At 35.4% G+C, this 21,967-nt stretch overlaps 1 protein-coding gene across 1 annotated transcript in view; it reads left to right on the top strand.

Moving 5' to 3' along the window:
- Positions 1–378: 378 nt before the first annotated feature.
- The window catches only part of LOC145669192 (uncharacterized), a 49,795-nt gene continuing 28,206 nt past the window's right edge, over positions 379–21,967 (top strand). The window contains exon 1 of the mRNA XM_081737517.1: positions 379–793. Coding sequence (XP_081593643.1) covers positions 481–793 — 313 coding nt within the window. The 5' untranslated portion in view covers positions 379–480. The remainder of the gene's footprint in view (positions 794–21,967) is intronic.

Raw genomic sequence — 21,967 nt, 5'->3', positions numbered from 1 at the left:
GGGAATACTAAACAGTGTTCCCCTACCAATATTTGCATGGTATAAAATTTCAGGGTTTTGTGTCCAGTAGTTTAGATGTTTCAAGGGCGTACCAAGATGAATGGTCCACTTTATACATATGTGTATATGAAACAGTGGTTCCAAATAGAATATTGAAACACTGTAGCCCCTCCTCTTCTAACTTACTTGACTCACAGACCTTGACGTTGATGTTGTATAAATTCTTTACTACTACTACTACTACTACTACTACTACTACTACTACTACTACTACTATTATTATTATTATTATTATTATTATTATTATTATTATTATTATTATTATTATTATTATTATTATTATTATTATTTTAAATTTATTTTCAGATACTATCAAAGGTTTGTAGTAAAAAAAGGACGAATAGAGAAGAAGAGGAGGTACCAATCAGCAGAACGAGAACTGATCCTTTTCCACGAATTGCATCATCAGAGGGATCAAGTATGATCATGTATAAGGGTCCGTATATGATCAGGCAACCAAGATCTAATTTCGCGCACCTCAGCACACTGATGCGGATTTACCCTCATGAAAGGGAAATACAGATCATAGAACCTGACAACGACGACAGAGATGATGCAAATGAACAAGAAGATATAGAACCTCAGCAGGCACCAATCGAGGCTAACGAAGATCATAATGATAACAATGATGATAATAATGACGAAGTTGATGGACAGATTGAGGAGTTAGCTATTGCTCAAGCGAATGAAGGAGTACCTGCGCGTCAGCAGGAAATAAGGAACCAAAGTTTGGGTACGTAAATACCATATACTACTAATCTTATGAGTTACTGCATTTGTTTTATATAGAGTCCCTGTCGTTGTTTTTACGTGGTGTTATTGGATAAAAGGTAGTTGCTAGAAGCAGTTATGGAATGAATCATGTATCACCGGGTCACTTAAGTCTCACGTTCTGTCCGGGTCTCAGAGCCAATCTGCCCTGGATACCCAAACAGACCTGGTGCCTAACCGACCGAGAAGCAGCCGAAATACTAGGGGCAATCAAAAACTTCCTGGAATGTTGCAGTTTTGGCATTTGTGAAGCAATCTCAATGAATCGTGTACAGCACAATCCTTAGGTTCTCTCAAATTATGAAACTAATAAGTGTGAACAGGTTCATAACAGGTTCAGTGAACGAGTAGCGTAGCTGAACGAAGGACTGTTTGGTGATCAGTTGGCACAATCTCACACATAGATCAAGCAACGCACAAACATCAAATTCATGTACATATTGGGGTTAATCTGCTTCAGAGACTGATAGCCTTAAAAACAGTTTAGCACCATCGTGTGTCTGGCTCTTCCCAAATCTAAAAGGGCTCCTTTTTTGTTTCGTTAATATAGAAAAGATCAAAACCAGCACGGTGGCTGAACTTCCGAAGATACCAAAAGAGGCATCGCGTATATGTTTCCACCAATCACAGGAGCAGTGAAACTAGTGTGTGTGTTTCAAGGGTGCCAATTTTGAATGTAATTAACTAAATGCGTACTTATACAGAGATAATAAAGAGCTATAGATATACCGCATTGACTTGACACCTAGTCTTCCATTCCAAGCGCTGCTATCGGCTAAAGGAATTCCACTCCCTTTCGCTAAGGCTGTCTAGCTTAGCAACAGCTGAACCCTTATTGGCTCAACGCGTGGGTGTGTAGCGGGTGTGAGCTTTAGTTCACATTTTTGCCACGGCTCAAGACATTTTGGCAGCACTATACAACAGAATTCCGGGTACTTTTGACTGCTGCTTGCATTCGTTCTGCAGAATTTTATAGTTGATTACTGATGTTCACGGATTGAGCTCGAATATTGCAAATGTCACATCATGTTTACTCATTTTCTCGTACATAATTTTTGTATATACATAGCCTATACAATATATTCAAACAAATTTGGTCTCAGTGTTAGTGTTACCTTTTATATTCTAAACGACAAGTTTTACAGGTCGATTAAACTTTGACGATCTCTCATACGAGAAATATCAAGCTTATCCTTTTTGTGATTCTGACGCGTTTGTACTCTGATAAGCCTTTCAGTGCGATACTTGACACACACACACACAGACGAAAACAAAAAGCAAGTAAGAAATTTATATTTACTGAAAAGGTAATGAGATATTAGATAATCATGTTTTGTTAGAATTACATTAAAGTCTGTTTCAGACAACCTGATAGGAAACTCCCCTACCTCCCACCACTTACCACTGCAGAAGGGGAAAGCAAGTCGCTGACCTTCACAGGGAGGGAAGCTTTTCTAACAAACAGAATCGTGTAAACTTTAAATTCGTACGTTAATTCGCTCGCACCTGATGTTGAGAATGTACTGCTGTTCCTTTTAGCTATCAAACCCGATTAACAAGCAATTATTATTATTATTATTATTATTATTATTATTATTATTATTATTATTATTATTATTATTATTATTATTTAATTTTTGTGTTGTTGAAAGAAAACTTCGTCCGTTGCCATAGAAACCGCCGTTTCTAGGGCAACAGATCCTGTCACGGTTAGCCAAAATTGAAAGAAGACGTAAAATTTAACGAAGATAAAAGAGCTAATGTAGAGTTGGAGAGGAGTCGCTAAAATTAATTTTCTTTAACGAGGACGATTACGAAAGATCACTTACTGATTGAAATCCAGATTATTTTCCAATAGAGTAACTTCCAATAAACCTTTTGTTATTGTTAATTATTCCATATCGGACTCCCGAAGAAAACTCATCGAAACAACTTATTGACCGTGCCAATAGCGACTACTCTCAATCATGACTCCGTTTTCTTTCATTTAGAAATAGGAAAGAAAGAGAAGAAAGTAGAAGGGTAAAAGAAGGAGGTAGGTAAAGAAGAAAGAAAAGAAATAGGGTATTTTAATGAGAAACAGATTACTGGATAATTCCGGAAATATAGTAAAAGGTCGGGAAAGTCGTTGAAAGATGAATCATTCTAAATGTTATTAACAACTAATCAATTTTGGAATGCTTCGGAATAGACACATGTTCCCTCATACCACCCAGACCTAGCTCCAGGCACCACGATCATGGGGTTGCCCAGACCTAGACCTGGAAATGAGAAAGGTGAAATTTAATTCTTTGTAAAGTTATTCCAACCGGTGATTGATAACTATCCAGCACCTGAACTCTGTCCTCTAGGATCGACCACACATATGAATTAGCCAAGAGGAAAAAAAAAATCAAACTTATCAACTCAATATAAATTTATGTATCGCATCAATAAAAGTCTCAACTTCCTGGAAGAAAGATGTCGTATTTAGGCTTATCCTGCTATTTTTGCTTCACTCCTCGAGCCGATTTAAACCATTAGTGACGGTCCTTCATGACCTAGGTTATTTACCTTAACACATATATTAAAACATGACACATATATTACAGATGTTAATATGACAAATGATATCACTAAAATTACTTATATTAAATCTATCATGCATTCACACGCTCACTCACTCAGGACAGTGTATATATGTTTAAAGGAAACCAACTAACTACAAAGGTACAAATAGTTTATTACATTCATAGAAAAAAAAAAGGACAAAACAAATAATTATCAAGAAAATATTAAACGCACAAGTTCTTGGTTATATATTAATAGAGTACATAGTGTTATATTTTAGTAAATTTTTATATATTCAATCATATTGACAAACGAAAAAGAAAGGAAAACAAAATAATTACACGTATCATATCTTAGGCATGCTAAAGCAAAATGATGATTTGCGACATACGCAAAAGAAAAAAAACTTATTCCACTTAAAAAAAATTGGACAAAGAGGAAAGAAAAAAAAACTTTTTGGTGTATTAGAATTTATATGAGTCTCTACCTCACGTCGAGATATTAAAATATTAATAATTTCGAGCGTCCAAATCACAACTCACGCACTAGTCGTAGTGTCCAAAACGTTTCGCTCCATTTAACTTAGTTTGTGGTCATTTATATATATCTCTATATGTATATATATATATCTATTGGTTTACAAAACCATTCGTCGTCTATATTTGGTTTGTAACTGGTAACAGTTTATATCTGCAATCGCACACTGCTACGTCTATACCCATCTAGGGATTTCGAGAAAATAACTTTCACTAGAGGAAGTTTCTCCTCTTAGACGGTCTATTTCCAAATTTATTAATCGAATAATTTCAAGTTATTTATCCAACACTGGGACACTTCACGAGACCTTTCATTAGGATCACTTTCGTATATGTTTATACATGGTTCGGATTAAAAAAAAATGATCTTCCACAGGTGTACGGAGTATGATGGTTCAAATTGAGGATAAAAAAAAAACTGGTCAAGTCATAGGATACACATGTAGGTGAGAAGGATTCAAGGTGCACTTTCCACAATGGTTTTAGGTTAATTGTTCAGGGATAATATTTGTTATGATGGGGGTTACGTTTAGACCTGCCGATATTTTTTTCAATGCATGCCATTATATAAGTACAGAGGTTATCACTTACATTGATTCAGAAGAAAAGGAAAATTACTTAAGTGCACGGCGGTATTCTTAACAAAATCTACATTCTTAAATTCGTCGGAAGACTTCTGGTAAACTATAGCAACCAATACACGTCTAGGGGGACAGACACGAGCGCTCTTACATATATTCATAATACATTTAATATCATACTTTTACTTTAACATCATATTCACATACTAATTACACATATATTTCGAAGTATTTATTTCTCTCTATATATATATATATTTATAATAAATGCGCACACATTTAAATTAATCATCCCCAACAATAAAATTTTACAAGGTTGCAACATTGTCCAAGAAAACAAATGACTTCCAACATTACATTTGGAAACAAATTAAATTTTATCTGATACCGCGCGTCTATAAATTTTTAACTTTTATATAATCAATTCGTGTTTAAATCATGAAGGGAAAAAAAAACTTTGTGAGGCAGGCACGTAACACAGAGCATTTCTAGATATAACTAGGTAAATCAAAATACAATTTCTGGGCCCAGGTTAACTACAAGGTAATTGAAAACCAAAACAGAAAGGAAAGTGACCAACGGATTAAAAAAAAAACTTAAGAGGAACGACGGTGAAAGAACGTAATCGAAGTGTCGTCAAATACTAAGTCTTTGTTCATTTCAGCGATAGGTCAAAATGTGATGGAGGACCCAATCATTATCTACTCCATTCATGAATCGTGTCTTGCAACGTCTCAGCTGGTAATTTCAGATCAGAGTTGTACGTTAAATAAATCGTAAGTAACAAGTTCAAAATCTTGGGGGGGGGGAGGTTGAAAAAATTAAAAAACTTGAAGAAATGAAGACAGAGAGAGAGATAGAGAAGAAGGAAGACGAAGAATAGGGGCGCCAAAGACTTAAGTGAGAAATAACTAACGCTACAAAGTTAGAAGTCGAATTTCGCTCTCAACAAAATCCATAGCCAAAATATTCTTAATATGCCAAAAAGGGTGGTCTACTCAAATACGTAGACTCAAGGGGCGTCCTGCTGCCAAGGATGCAAGTTCTGTGTCCATCAGATCCCAATCCCACAAGAGTTGGCTTGTAAGACTGAAATCCGATCCCCGTATCCGGCCCAGACCAGCAGGATAAAAGGAGAGGGGGAAAGGGAAAAGGTAACTGCGTCCCCAATTTTGAAATCTCTAAGTAAAAAAAAATATTCGACCCCTTAGAAAAACTAAGAAGGTTCGAGGACAGTAATGAAACTAGAATAATAGCTAAGATATCCCTAACTAATGATTTGCCGAAATAAAAAAAAATTAAATAAACTGAATTTTGGATCGGTGATTTCTATGCCAAACCTCACCGATAGCTACCCTGCGCAGACACGCCACGGTCTGGGATGTCGTTAATTTCCCTCGTCTAATTAAACTAAGAAAATAAATGAAAATACTTAAAGGGACTAGGGGTCGACATCCGGGTACGCGAATAAATTTCAATAACTAATTGTTTTGATTCTGTACCCAGTCAGAGCTGTCGCCTCCATGAACATTGTAAGCTAGCCTGAGTAGGTAACGTGAAGAAAAAAAAAATCTCACGGAGTGGTACATTCTATTTTTTAAAACCGACCAGAAGATATGATTCACTACAGCCCTGTTGTCTAACTACTATTGTCTTTTCATAATTTATTATTCAATATGTCTAGTCAGCGATTATATGATGCTACCCATTCTATCAGATGGTATTACTATGGTTGATTATTATTATAACACATAAAACTACAAAGTACTACCATAGTCCGACTATATATCGCCCTCCGGTCCGCGTGATATTATGGTGCAGGGGTCAGAACCTGAGATGTTTGTAGCTACACGTATCTATTCAATATCTATATATCAACACGCGGCGAAGTATTCACTGGGCTACTATATATTTAACTATATGGGTGTCCTATATTCTATATTCATTTACTACAATATTCATATACTTATTAATATTCATATTCACATTAATATTCATTTGCCACGACGCTATATTCTACAAACACCCTGTTTCCTCTATCTACGCCCAGACTATTTACACATTTCATCATAATACTTTAAAATCTATAATCACTACAAACATTTTCCCATTCCGATCACCGCACGACAACCTCACTCGAACCCAAGACTCTTTTACCACACACACAATACTATGTAATACTTGGTAGCTTTATTAAGAACGAAAGAAAAAAAAATCCTATGTATGTTCACTGAAAATAGAATTATCTGCGATAATGTCTAATGTTTATAAAATTCTGCATCAACAATGAAATTCTACAGCCACGAAGAAAGATGGACATTTAATATATTTTCAAAGCGAAGAACTAGCATCATATCGCCCGACTTCTGTTAAAAATTTACGTATTGTTTATTTATTTAAATATTTAGATTTCTAGACTATGCAGAATGTTGAAACTTTCAGAATATATTAATCTTGGGTCACTTGACCTAACTGTACATTCATATGGGCTGTGAATTATACCTTCTAGGTTTTATTTCGAAAAGAAAGGTCAATTTCATGAAAACTAAATCACTAAGCACCTCGACGGAAGAATGGCGGTTAGTACTGACTTTTGACACTAGGGCTAGCGACGATATAATGAACCCTTGAACAACTGAATGTGACCTTGTACACGGAATTATTATACTATATTACGTTCACTTAATGACGGAGTAATAAAAATTTATCGCATAGTAAATACTACACTGTCCAACACACTCTTTCATCACTTAATTATCACTATCACTGATACTACATTACAAATATACACATACTACTCGAACTACAAGACACATCATGCCACAATCATACTACACACTACATTAATACATGTTATACTAATAAATATACACAGAAATCATTCAGATTTCACCATGTTAAATCGGCTCTATGAAAGGTAACGAAAGGAAAGAAATGAACAGGGCCAACTGGCTCTTTATTTACTAAATCACATTCTTGAAATCAACCTGTTTAATCGATGCCCTGAGGGGACGTATCGGAGTATTAGCTAGCAATAGGACCCCTGCCCTGAAGGGGCAGGAACCCGGAAACAAACTGAATGTTCAACTCATCCCGCTGGAAGCCGTACTCCCAATTTGGGAGTCAGATAGGAGCCCTTACTGAAATTTACACGTGCATTGTGATTACTGGACTGACTACCACAAAATTAAATACCGCCATGTTACTAATAAATAAATACAAAAAGAAATCACATCCACTACATACACGAACACAAACGGTAGTGAGGCAGGCCTTACGTAACTAGAAAAGGAATAATTTTAAGGATAAGAATATTTTAAGGGAGAAAACACCACTCCTCCGAAACTGTTTATAGATTCCTAAGAAAACTCGCAAACTGATGCACTTTACAAAGCCTGTCCATAACTAACAATATCTGCACAACATGGCGTCATCTATTTTTTATTTCTTCAGTCCGGTTTTTACTATGAAAAACTAACAAATTACGGCTCCGTAGCTTCCTGCTTGGTAGTTATTCGACTATTATATTAGTTTTACCTTTTACTGCAGTTTTTCTCACTCCGTTGCGACCTTTTAAGCTCGACGATCGAAATCTGGCTGTTGTCAGCAAGATTTTCCGGCTTGGAATGGAATAATTGCGCCCTAATATCATAGCGTGGGTTTATCATCCAATCAAAACTAAGCATTTTGGCGGTGGGGCTTTGAAACGAATAAAATTTGGTAAAATCTGGATTAAACTAGTTTTTTAGAAGGACCTAGGTATCTAAAAGAGAGGTGAAGGGTGGTCCTGAAAATTCTGTCGAATTTTAGATTGGTTATTTGATCTGGAAAGTTCCGTCCAATAGTGGATCTATATTTTCGGATAGCACTGACACCGTAAGAATTGTAATAATCCATTTACATATACATATGCAAGACTTATAACTAATTTAAAATATAAATAAAGGTATTGATTCCCAAAACTATCATTCCCAATGAATTTTTTACAGTTTTTTCATGTTAATTTGAAATAGAATAACAAATAAAATTACGAATTATATGAACAGCCAGAAATTTTTTGTTAAACATCAAGTACAGTCGGTGCAAAAAATTTCGGGCACCCTCCTATTAAAAACATAATTTCATTAGACTGTAATGGCATATTACAGTTCCCCGGCGTCGTTAAAAAAAAAATTTTGTTTGAATAACAAAATTTTGTTGAATAGAATTAACATGTATTAATACTAATAAACTAACTACTCACTCATACTCTCATACACTCAAATGAGACAGTGTAACATTCACTTTGGGTATTGAGATAGAAGTTCCCGTTTTTTGTCCTCAGTACAGTTGAAAAGCTTAAGATTCTGGAAATTGTGAGTTCACCTTTTAGGTAGCAGGAAAACACGAGGTAACCAGTTCGCAATGTTCCCATCAAACGTGGGAAAACGTTCAATGTCCTGGAGGGAAACTTTAGAGCTCATACCAACATAAGTAGGGGAATAGTTACTGGGAATTAACATATTATCCTGCACAATCGGAGTCGTCACCGGATTTACCACCGACGACGTAGTAGCGGTGTTATAATTACCCATGTAAGGGAAAGGGATTTTGTTGGTCGTATTGAACATGTTGGGCTCCATCACCGGACCAATCGCACTCATGAACAACGACTCAGAATGGCACCCATCTCCTTTTCCCGGCAACACGCTATGTGATTGTATACCTCCATGTAAGGAGGGAGCACTCACGCTAGTGACCGTAGTCGTCACAACACTCGACTGATTCGGCACACTATTAGAATTGAACCACGACTTGGGTTCTGACCGATGCATGGGGTAGTGCGTCGCAATATCCCGTGCATCAACCGACATTAAATTTTCTTTTCCTGCGCCACGGGTAGTTGTAGCGGGTAATATTCCTGAGGAATCGCTACCGGGGAAAGGATAGGTTACCTCTGATTTTTCGCGACTAGATTTTGTCATTTCTTTTCGAATATTTACTATGTCATTTTGAATTTTCAAAACTTTCTGGTCAGTTACTTCCAGTTCGGTTTTCAATGATAAGTCTGACAAGGTTGACTTTAAACTATCAATTTCGGCCTGCTGTGTTTCCAGTTTATTGTCGATTTTATGTAATTTTGTATCCATTTCTTCAATTTCAGAATTTACATGATCTAATTTACTTTCAGTCTCCTGCTGAAGTTGCTTTATGGACTGTTGAGCCTCGCATCTGACCAAATTAATTTCAGTAGACATTTGCTCTCTCAATGTAGTTATTGAGGAAGCAAAGTCCGAGCGTATGTTGTCGATTTTCTGGGTTAATACCTCGAATCGAGATTCGGTTTCTCGTTCCGAGGTGTCGAATTTCTCATTTATTTCGCGTCTTATCTCCCGGCTATTTTCATTCATTTCACGTCTCATCTCTCGGCTATTCTCATTCATTTCGCGGCTATTTTCATTCATTTCGCGTCTCATTTCCTGTAGCATTTGTTGCAATGAAAGGAGGAGAGCGTCATTATTAGATGACCCAGTCTTCCTTTGCTTTTCTTTGGGTTTATCACCAATTGGATCCCCATCTCTTTCATCATCATCGAGGTCAGATATCTCCACTGGAGATATTTGGCCTCGGTTCTTCGGAGTACTATACCCTCGCTCACCGTCTGAATCGGGATGTTCCTTTTCTCTCTCAGAGGATAAACTCATGGATTCACGCGACTGGTAGAGCTTCCCCTCACATTCTTTGCAGTATTTAACTATCTCACCAGCCCGGACCTTTTCTGCACTTTCAGCAGTATCCTCTAAATTAATACAACTGAAATGAATCCATTTCAGCCCACATTCGTGACACCTCACTAGCCTACGAGAGACGCGAGCTCTTTTCTCACTACTTTCTAATGTACATTGTGTACATGAGACTTCCGCGTTCTCGTGTGATACGACTTCTCTATTGGTTGCCATAGCTTACACCCAAAAAGACACAATATAAACACATGCAATTATATACTTATCAACTAACAAGACTTATTAATCAGGTACTATTCATAAATTAAGGGACTCCTATCTAATTCCCTCCTTGGGTCAACTTCCAGCATTTTCAATTTTTAGAATTTACTTTGACAAATTCCTTCATTTCCCCCTTTCTACAGAGAGAGACAAAGATAGCAGAACAGCCAATGACTATAATTATTTAATCTCACTGTAACTTTTAATTATGCACCTTTTGTGGCCAAGTCAATATGTGCTCGATCCTAAACAGTGTTTAATAAATAATTTCAGATTCGTTACCAGGGAAAACAATTGTTTCCATGGTAACTGTCCTATGTCAACGGTCGCCAATATTGAAAGAAAACTTCGTCCGCTGCCATAGAAACCGCCGTTTCTAGGGCAACAGATCCTGTCACGGTTAGCCAAAATTGAAAGAAGACGTAAAATTTAACGAAGATAAAAGAGCTAATGTAGAGTTGGAGAGGAGTCGCTAAAATTAATTTTCTTTAACGAGGACGATTACGAAAGATCACTTACTGATTGAAATCCAGATTATTTTCCAATAGAGTAACTTCCAATAAACCTTTTGTTATTGTTAATTATTCCATATCGGACTCCCGAAGAAAACTCATCGAAACAACTTATTGACCGTGCCAATAGCGACTACTCTCAATCATGACTCCGTTTTCTTTCATTTAGAAATAGGAAAGAAAGAGAAGAAAGTAGAAGGGTAAAAGAAGGAGGTAGGTAAAGAAGAAAGAAAAGAAATAGGGTATTTTAATGAGAAACAGATTACTGGATAATTCCGGAAATATAGTAAAAGGTCGGGAAAGTCGTTGAAAGATGAATCATTCTAAATGTTATTAACAACTAATCAATTTTGGAATGCTTCGGAATAGACACATGTTCCCTCATACCACCCAGACCTAGCTCCAGGCACCACGATCATGGGGTTGCCCAGACCTAGACCTGGAAATGAGAAAGGTGAAATTTAATTCTTTGTAAAGTTATTCCAACCGGTGATTGATAACTATCCAGCACCTGAACTCTGTCCTCTAGGATCGACCACACATATGAATTAGCCAAGAGGAAAAAAAATCAAACTTATCAACTCAATATAAATTTATGTATCGCATCAATAAAAGTCTCAACTTCCTGGAAGAAAGATGTCGTATTTAGGCTTATCCTGCTATTTTTGCTTCACTCCTCGAGCCGATTTAAACCATTAGTGACGGTCCTTCATGACCTAGGTTATTTACCTTAACACATATATTAAAACATGACACATATATTACAGATGTTAATATGACAAATGATATCACTAAAATTACTTATATTAAATCTATCATGCATTCACACGCTCACTCACTCAGGACAGTGTATATATGTTTAAAGGAAACCAACTAACTACAAAGGTACAAATAGTTTATTACATTCATAGAAAAAAAAGGACAAAACAAATAATTATCAAGAAAATATTAAACGCACAAGTTCTTGGTTATATATTAATAGAGTACATAGTGTTATATTTTAGTAAATTTTTATATATTCAATCATATTGACAAACGAAAAAGAAAGGAAAACAAAATAATTACACGTATCATATCTTAGGCATGCTAAAGCAAAATGATGATTTGCGACATACGCAAAAGAAAAAAACTTATTCCACTTAAAAAAAAATTGGACAAAGAGGAAAGAAAAAAAACTTTTTGGTGTATTAGAATTTATATGAGTCTCTACCTCACGTCGAGATATTAAAATATTAATAATTTCGAGCGTCCAAATCACAACTCACGCACTAGTCGTAGTGTCCAAAACGTTTCGCTCCATTTAACTTAGTTTGTGGTCATTTATATATATCTCTATATGTATATATATATATCTATTGGTTTACAAAACCATTCGTCGTCTATATTTGGTTTGTAACTGGTAACAGTTTATATCTGCAATCGCACACTGCTACGTCTATACCCATCTAGGGATTTCGAGAAAATAACTTTCACTAGAGGAAGTTTCTCCTCTTAGACGGTCTATTTCCAAATTTATTAATCGAATAATTTCAAGTTATTTATCCAACACTGGGACACTTCACGAGACCTTTCATTAGGATCACTTTCGTATATGTTTATACATGGTTCGGATTAAAAAAAAATGATCTTCCACAGGTGTACGGAGTATGATGGTTCAAATTGAGGATAAAAAAAAAACTGGTCAAGTCATAGGATACACATGTAGGTGAGAAGGATTCAAGGTGCACTTTCCACAATGGTTTTAGGTTAATTGTTCAGGGATAATATTTGTTATGATGGGGGTTACGTTTAGACCTGCCGATATTTTTTTCAATGCATGCCATTATATAAGTACAGAGGTTATCACTTACATTGATTCAGAAGAAAAGGAAAATTACTTAAGTGCACGGCGGTATTCTTAACAAAATCTACATTCTTAAATTCGTCGGAAGACTTCTGGTAAACTATAGCAACCAATACACGTCTAGGGGGACAGACACGAGCGCTCTTACATATATTCATAATACATTTAATATCATACTTTTACTTTAACATCATATTCACATACTAATTACACATATATTTCGAAGTATTTATTTCTCTCTCTATATATATATATTTATAATAAATGCGCACACATTTAAATTAATCATCCCCAACAATAAAATTTTACAAGGTTGCAACATTGTCCAAGAAAACAAATGACTTCCAACATTACATTTGGAAACAAATTAAATTTTATCTGATACCGCGCGTCTATAAATTTTTAACTTTTATATAATCAATTCGTGTTTAAATCATGAAGGGAAAAAAAAACTTTGTGAGGCAGGCACGTAACACAGAGCATTTCTAGATATAACTAGGTAAATCAAAATACAATTTCTGGGCCCAGGTTAACTACAAGGTAATTGAAAACCAAAACAGAAAGGAAAGTGACCAACGGATGAAAAAAAAACTTAAGAGGAACGACGGTGAAAGAACGTAATCGAAGTGTCGTCAAATACTAAGTCTTTGTTCATTTCAGCGATAGGTCAAAATGTGATGGAGGACCCAATCATTATCTACTCCATTCATGAATCGTGTCTTGCAACGTCTCAGCTGGTAATTTCAGATCAGAGTTGTACGTTAAATAAATCGTAAGTAACAAGTTCAAAATCTTGGGGGGGGGGAAGGTTGAAAAAATTAAAAAACTTGAAGAAATGAAGACAGAGAGAGAGATAGAGAAGAAGGAAGACGAAGAATAGGGGCGCCAAAGACTTAAGTGAGAAATAACTAACGCTACAAAGTTAGAAGTCGAATTTCGCTCTCAACAAAATCCATAGCCAAAATATTCTTAATATGCCAAAAAGGGTGGTCTACTCAAATACGTAGACTCAAGGGGCGTCCTGCTGCCAAGGATGCAAGTTCTGTGTCCATCAGATCCCAATCCCACAAGAGTTGGCTTGTAAGACTGAAATCCGATCCCCGTATCCGGCCCAGACCAGCAGGATAAAAGGAGAGGGGGAAAGGGAAAAGGTAACTGCGTCCCCAATTTTGAAATCTCTAAGTAAAAAAAAATATTCGACCTCTTAGAAAAACTAAGAAGGTTCGAGGACAGTAATGAAACTAGAATAATAGCTAAGATATCCCTAACTAATGATTTGCCGAAATAAAAAAAAATTAAATAAACTGAATTTTGGATCGGTGATTTCTATGCCAAACCTCACCGATAGCTACCCTGCGCAGACACGCCACGGTCTGGGATGTCGTTAATTTCCCTCGTCTAATTAAACTAAGAAAATAAATGAAAATACTTAAAGGGACTAGGGGTCGACATCCGGGTACGCGAATAAATTTCAATAACTAATTGTTTTGATTCTGTACCCAGTCAGAGCTGTCGCCTCCATGAACATTGTAAGCTAGCCTGAGTAGGTAACGTGAAGAAAAAAAAAATCTCACGGAGTGGTACATTCTATTTTTTAAAACCGACCAGAAGATATGATTCACTACAGCCCTGTTGTCTAACTACTATTGTCTTTTCATAATTTATTATTCAATATGTCTAGTCAGCGATTATATGATGCTACCCATTCTATCAGATGGTATTACTATGGTTGATTATTATTATAACACATAAAACTACAAAGTACTACCATAGTCCGACTATATATCGCCCTCCGGTCCGCGTGATATTATGGTGCAGGGGTCAGAACCTGAGATGTTTGTAGCTACACGTATCTATTCAATATCTATATATCAACACGCGGCGAAGTATTCACTGGGCTACTATATATTTAACTATATGGGTGTCCTATATTCTATATTCATTTACTACAATATTCATATACTTATTAATATTCATATTCACATTAATATTCATTTGCCACGACGCTATATTCTACAAACACCCTGTTTCCTCTATCTACGCCCAGACTATTTACACATTTCATCATAATACTTTAAAATCTATAATCACTACAAACATTTTCCCATTCCGATCACCGCACGACAACCTCACTCGAACCCAAGACTCTTTTACCACACACACAATACTATGTAATACTTGGTAGCTTTATTAAGAACGAAAGAAAAAAAAATCCTATGTATGTTCACTGAAAATAGAATTATCTGCGATAATGTCTAATGTTTATAAAATTCTGCATCAACAATGAAATTCTACAGCCACGAAGAAAGATGGACATTTAATATATTTTCAAAGCGAAGAACTAGCATCATATCGCCCGACTTCTGTTAAAAATTTACGTATTGTTTATTTATTTAAATATTTAGATTTCTAGACTATGCAGAATGTTGAAACTTTCAGAATATATTAATCTTGGGTCACTTGACCTAACTGTACATTCATATGGGCTGTGAATTATACCTTCTAGGTTTTATTTCGAAAAGAAAGGTCAATTTCATGAAAACTAAATCACTAAGCACCTCGACGGAAGAATGGCGGTTAGTACTGACTTTTGACACTAGGGCTAGCGACGATATAATGAACCCTTGAACAACTGAATGTGACCTTGTACACGGAATTATTATACTATATTACGTTCACTTAATGACGGAGTAATAAAAATTTATCGCATAGTAAATACTACACTGTCCAACACACTCTTTCATCACTTAATTATCACTATCACTGATACTACATTACAAATATACACATACTACTCGAACTACAAGACACATCATGCCACAATCATACTACACACTACATTAATACATGTTATACTAATAAATATACACAGAAATCATTCAGATTTCACCATGTTAAATCGGCTCTATGAAAGGTAACGAAAGGAAAGAAATGAACAGGGCCAACTGGCTCTTTATTTACTAAATCACATTCTTGAAATCAACCTGTTTAATCGATGCCCTGAGGGGACGTATCGGAGTATTAGCTAGCAATAGGACCCCTGCCCTGAAGGGGCAGGAACCCGGAAACAAACTGAATGTTCAACTCATCCCGCTGGAAGCCGTACTCCCAATTTGGGAGTCAGATAGGAGCCCTTACTGAAATTTACACGTGCATTGTGATTACTGGACTGACTACCACAAAATTAAATACCGCCATGTTACTAATAAATAAATACAAAAAGAAATCACATCCACTACATACACGAACACAAACGGTAGTGAGGCAGGCCTTACGTAACTAGAAAAGGAATAATTTTAAGGATAAGAATATTTTAAGGGAGAAAACACCACTCCTCCGAAACTGTTTATAGATTCCTAAGAAAACTCGCAAACTGATGCACTTTACAAAGCCTGTCCATAACTAACAATATCTGCACAACATGGCGTCATCTATTTTTTATTTCTTCAGTCCGGTTTTTACTATGAAAAACTAACAAATTACGGCTCCGTAGCTTCCTGCTTGGTAGTTATTCGACTATTATATTAGTTTTACCTTTTACTGCAGTTTTTCTCACTCCGTTGCGACCTTTTAAGCTCGACGATCGAAATCTGGCTGTTGTCAGCAAGATTTTCCGGCTTGGAATGGAATAATTGCGCCCTAATATCATAGCGTGGGTTTATCATCCAATCAAAACTAAGCATTTTGGCGGTGGGGCTTTGAAACGAATAAAATTTGGTAAAATCTGGATTAAACTAGTTTTTTAGAAGGACCTAGGTATCTAAAAGAGAGGTGAAGGGTGGTCCTGAAAATTCTGTCGAATTTTAGATTGGTTATTTGATCTGGAAAGTTCCGTCCAATAGTGGATCTATATTTTCGGATAGCACTGACACCGTAAGAATTGTAATAATCCATTTACATATACATATGCAAGACTTATAACTAATTTAAAATATAAATAAAGGTATTGATTCCCAAAACTATCATTCCCAATGAATTTTTTACAGTTTTTTCATGTTAATTTGAAATAGAATAACAAATAAAATTACGAATTATATGAACAGCCAGAAATTTTTTGTTAAACATCAAGTACAGTCGGTGCAAAAAATTTCGGGCACCCTCCTATTAAAAACATAATTTCATTAGACTGTAATGGCATATTACATTGTAGAAAAGTATTGCATATTACTTATGTACTAAAGTTTACCCTACTGTAAAACATTTTATTGTCTTAACAAACATCGAAAATATTGAAATCAATAAGCGTTTAATCCGCCCAATTTTGCATGAATGTGCAAATTGATCCCTAACATAAATACAAGAACGGGAACTTCGGGGTTTCGGAAATAAAATGTTGATAAAAATATTTGGAGCAAAAGAGGCATACATTCAGGTGAATTAAAACACTATGCAAGCTTTTTTTTTCATAACAACTACAGGTCACCGAGTATTATAGAAATAATAATACTGCATGATAAATGTAGATATGCGCACACTATATAAAAACACTAGAAACATAGCCCTTGTATTTGATATCACTTGCACTATAAACTTATGATTCGCACTGAGACGAGACTTTCACTAATGACAAGGGGAATGGAGAGGTACAGGAAGAACTAATTATGCTGAAGTTTCTTGACTCCAAAAACTGCTACATTCTCAAAAGATGATAGATCACTTTTTTTTAGCTTCACACCAAGGTAAGATTCTTCTTACATATTCAATTATTCGTCGCACCCATTCACATTAATATAGTGACAGAACGCTCTTCCTGATTGTTCGTTCCTTCTTTACACGAGGACTTTTACTCTCACTCTCCCACTTCCACTAACGCTTGGGAACAACCCGTTTGCTATACTTCGGGTTGGTAGTGCATTATACAAAATAATAATGAAATGTCAAAGTTTTCTGCATTAGTACACAATGCAACTATGACGACGGTATAATGGAGAACACTAGCAACATTTGTTTTGGTCCCGTGAGAACGAAGCTTGGAAATGATAGTTAAAAAAAGTGTTGCAGTCTGAACTAGTAGATTCTTTCCATGACTATTAGATTTTCATACACTACTACTATACGTAAAAAAGTTCAGTGGAAAGGAGCGGACGATGATAATTGTGTGAATGAGTCATTTCACCTACGACTCCTACAAATCATAAACATTGTTCTCACGGTAGGAAGGATGACGTAATATGAGTGCATGAGAACACGACAGGCGGCGAAAATTCGTTCACACACGATATCAACTTCGTGTCCAAAAATATTCCCAATCTTAATAAATGTTGCTTCGAAGAAAATATATATGGAACAGTCATGGTAACAAAAATATAAGTTGGTAACTATTTTTAGGGAAAGAAAAAAAATAAGCTTGCTACTACGAAGCACTTTGTCCAGACGATAAGCGTTATATTGAAAAACAACGAGTTCTTTGTTTCATCGTGAGAAGCGATAAGAGCAACTGAAGAACACCTGCAGACAAAGAAAGAGTTGAAGTTCTCACCAGAAGAAAAATAGCTTTTCTTTTCTATGAGTAAAATAATGATTTCGTCGCATGAATAAAAGTTAAAAAAGATATACACTGTTCGTCCAAAAACGTAGTTTTGTGGCCGGGCTGACGGTCACAAAATACACATTCAATTGCCAACACTGCCATCCCTTGCCATCCCAACATTATGTCACAATCCCGACTGCCAAAAGGAAGGAAAATAAACAATACAACTGTTCAATAAAATTTCCATTATAATAGCACGTCTTACTCTGTACCTCACTAATACAAGTAAATGTAATTCAGTGTTTTAAAATATGTAGTGTTATTATGAAAGTTGTATTTATTATTTAGACATACAGTATTTAGATAGACTCTATAACTTCGTGTGTGGAAGACGGAACACCAATTCACCTGTACTTGAGAGTGATGGAGGATAAAACATAGGCGGCGCCAGGATTTTGTTAATGTAGGTGCAGGCTAGAATGGGACAACTGCACTATTGAGCCTTAAGATCTTAAAAATAATCCCTAAATTTTACTTTAAAAACCCTAGAAAAACACGGTATGATAGCAAGTAACTTAAGAAGTCACTCAAATATATCCAAACATAGAAAACAAGAAATATACAAAATTAACAGGATTATTGTAGGAAGACTGAAAATCGAAGTTAATGTGGGTGCAGCTGTACCCACTGCACTCACTGTGGCGCCGCCTATGGGAAAACTTCTTTTTCCTATCAGGTTACGTCAGGGGCGGATCCAGGACCGACTTCTGGGGGGGGTTGTCATACTGCTACTTTTAAGGGCTCCAAACTTTGGGATGGGTTTTATTTATAGGGTCTATATATAAAATAAGAAAGTTTCCTATTCTGGGGGGCAATCGCCCCGATCGCCCCCCCCCCCTTGGATCCGCCTCTGGGTTACATGAAATAGATTATAGTAGCCTTATAGATAATCTATGTATGGCGACGTTTCGTCTCCGGGTCACTTTAGGTAATGGGTCTGGTGGGTCATAGGTCTAACTGTCTCGTCTTCCGGGTCACGGGTCACGAACTTCCTGACTCATTCCATCCCTCGTTAAAAGAGAAAACATGAATAGTTTTCTGTAGTACTTTTCAGGGTTGCCAGAATATTAGAGGAGTAAAAATCAATAAGCATAATCAATTTCTCACTGTTTTCTTGTATCATATTATTAAAGTCATTTGTGTTTATTTCAAGATGGAAACTGAAAATTAGGGGAGAAAAGTGCCATACTAAGTTCATTTTGTCATTTTTAGGTCAATTAAGTTAGTAATCATCTAGATGATTTAATGTTTGACCCCAAGATAAATAATTTTAGTTGTTCATTACATAAAATTTTAAAGTATCCCGGTGACTGCTCTTATAAAATTTCATTAGATTCAATTCATCCTTTTTAAAAAAAAGGGCACATACAAGAACTTTAATTTAAAATCATACACCTGACAACACTGGCATACGTCTAACACTATTTATAAATAAGGAAATTAGTTTGCAACCTTGCCAGTGGCTTAGTGTTTGATGGATCAATGGTTGAACGCTTAGTTTTGGTATTAGGATTCCCTGGTCGCGTCCGTGAACTTTCTTTGTGTTCTTCCTTTTCCTAACATATTATTATTGCACTAATCTAGGGTTGGCAACTGTCCAGTTTTTCACCGACCTGGCCGGAAATATTGCTGTTATCATGATTAAAGCCGGTGACCGGTATAAATTTCTTGCCAGTACCTTTATGACTTTTTTTTTTCAGATTTGTATCTAGTTCGAAGCAATTTCATCTAGTTTAAAGTATGGATTTAAAATCTAACTTTCATTCTGTAAATCCAAAACGGTCATCTTTCACCATCTATCAACGATTAATTCGTATTGTTCATCAGTTTAGATAATTTTAAAGATGACAGGGACTGTATCAGGGAAAATTTAAAATTTACTTTTAAGGAATTCTATACATTTATTGAGAGTGAAAAATGACTTCTTAAAGCAATTTTCTGTAGCTCAAGTATAAGTTAAAAGAATAAATTTCATTTTCCAAATCCAAAATTGTCACTTAATGATTGAAGTGGTGGATTCCAAAAGAGCTTAAGTTAATTTTTGTCAATTTTGAGATATTGGTTCTATTAAGTTCCATTTCAGCATCTTCGTATATTGAACAGGCTTTCATGCCAAAACTACATCAAATTGGTTGTAGATAAAAGAAAACTGCATTGTTGTCCAAAATGTCCTTAGTCAACAGCATTCTTTAAAGTTATTTTCTGACTCATGCCTACAAACACTTATAAAATTCTTCCTATAGATGATAATTTCACCGTTATCTTACGAAACGTAGGCAATTACAATTTTCTTTTACGTAATTACTTTTCTTTCACGGAAACGGAATGATGGAAACGCACACAAAATGTCGTCTCCTGAAAAGCTTATTTTTCTGACTTAGGCTCTTTTGGAATTGAGCTCTTCGATTAATATACTTTCGTTCATCTGTTTCGATAATTTTAAAGAAGTGGCAGTCACTGGTAAATACAATAAAATGATCAATGCCGATTTCAGTTTCTCATTTATAGCACATTGTATCTATGAAGCTTATCAGTGAACGTACTAAGGATATGCAGAATACAGACACTTCACACTTAGATCTATATCATTGGGGTTTTGAGGGGTTGCCGGTGTAATACTCCTGGATAGAAGTTATCACGCTTGTGTGATACTCTCTTTTGTAACTTCTATTTTGAGTTGAACAGATGTAATGTATTAACTTCCAACCCTGTCGCTGAAAGTCACTAAAATATAACTGTAATATCTCCTTATGGCATTACTAAAACTAAATATTTGAAATCTGCATAAAAGGTTATTATATCGATCAAAAGAAACGAAAATATTGTTGTAGTGTGTTTTTTAATAGTAATCTGCTACTTAAGTGGTATGCATGTTGCGCATCGATGCTTAAAGATGTCATCAGGTACCTTAAATTCATTGGTAATACATCCACATCAAGCAACAGTTCTAAATTACAAACTGTAATAAAATTTACATTAAACACTTATTTACATGACGGAAAAACCATTGAATTTTGACTTACATGAACTCAGTTAAGAGTCTTGGCCCTGCGCAATGGAATCGCCACCCGTTTATGCTTAGAAACGGGAAAGATCAGAAGAAAAATCAAGATTCAGGACGATGTGGAGAGCAACACCAGAAAATTAGTATCATGACGAAAAGTATTAAAGAGAAAAATCTTGTTGTAACATTATACCAAAATATCTACGATATTAACTTATTAAAATAATCCAGAGACTTAAAAAAAAATTCAATGGTAACGTTTATTTTATTATCAGTTTATAATTTTACTAGATATTTCATATTTTATAATAATCTAACAACAACATATAGCGATGGATTCTTCTTCGTTTACGAACTCAGGTTAAATTTATTACCTTAGTTGTTTATATAATTATGTATATATACGTAGATCATATATATAAGTTTGCTTGTTTCCTTGATTTTCTGATCCTAGGCGCAGATTTTTCTTTAACTTAAAATCCTCAACAGTATTTCATTGTGTGGTGAAACAAATAAATACCAATTACCATTATATTTTCATTAGTCTGAATCCTATTCATAATTATATTTCTTATTTACAATATTTATCTATCTTC

Source organism: Thermobia domestica, chromosome 13 (genome assembly GCF_964235325.1).
Source record: "Thermobia domestica chromosome 13, izTheDome1.hap1.1, whole genome shotgun sequence".
NCBI classification, from domain to species: Eukaryota; Metazoa; Arthropoda; class Insecta; order Zygentoma; family Lepismatidae; genus Thermobia; species Thermobia domestica.
The sequence above is the reverse complement of the archived record's forward strand: the minus strand, read 5'-3'. Positions and strand labels throughout refer to the sequence as shown.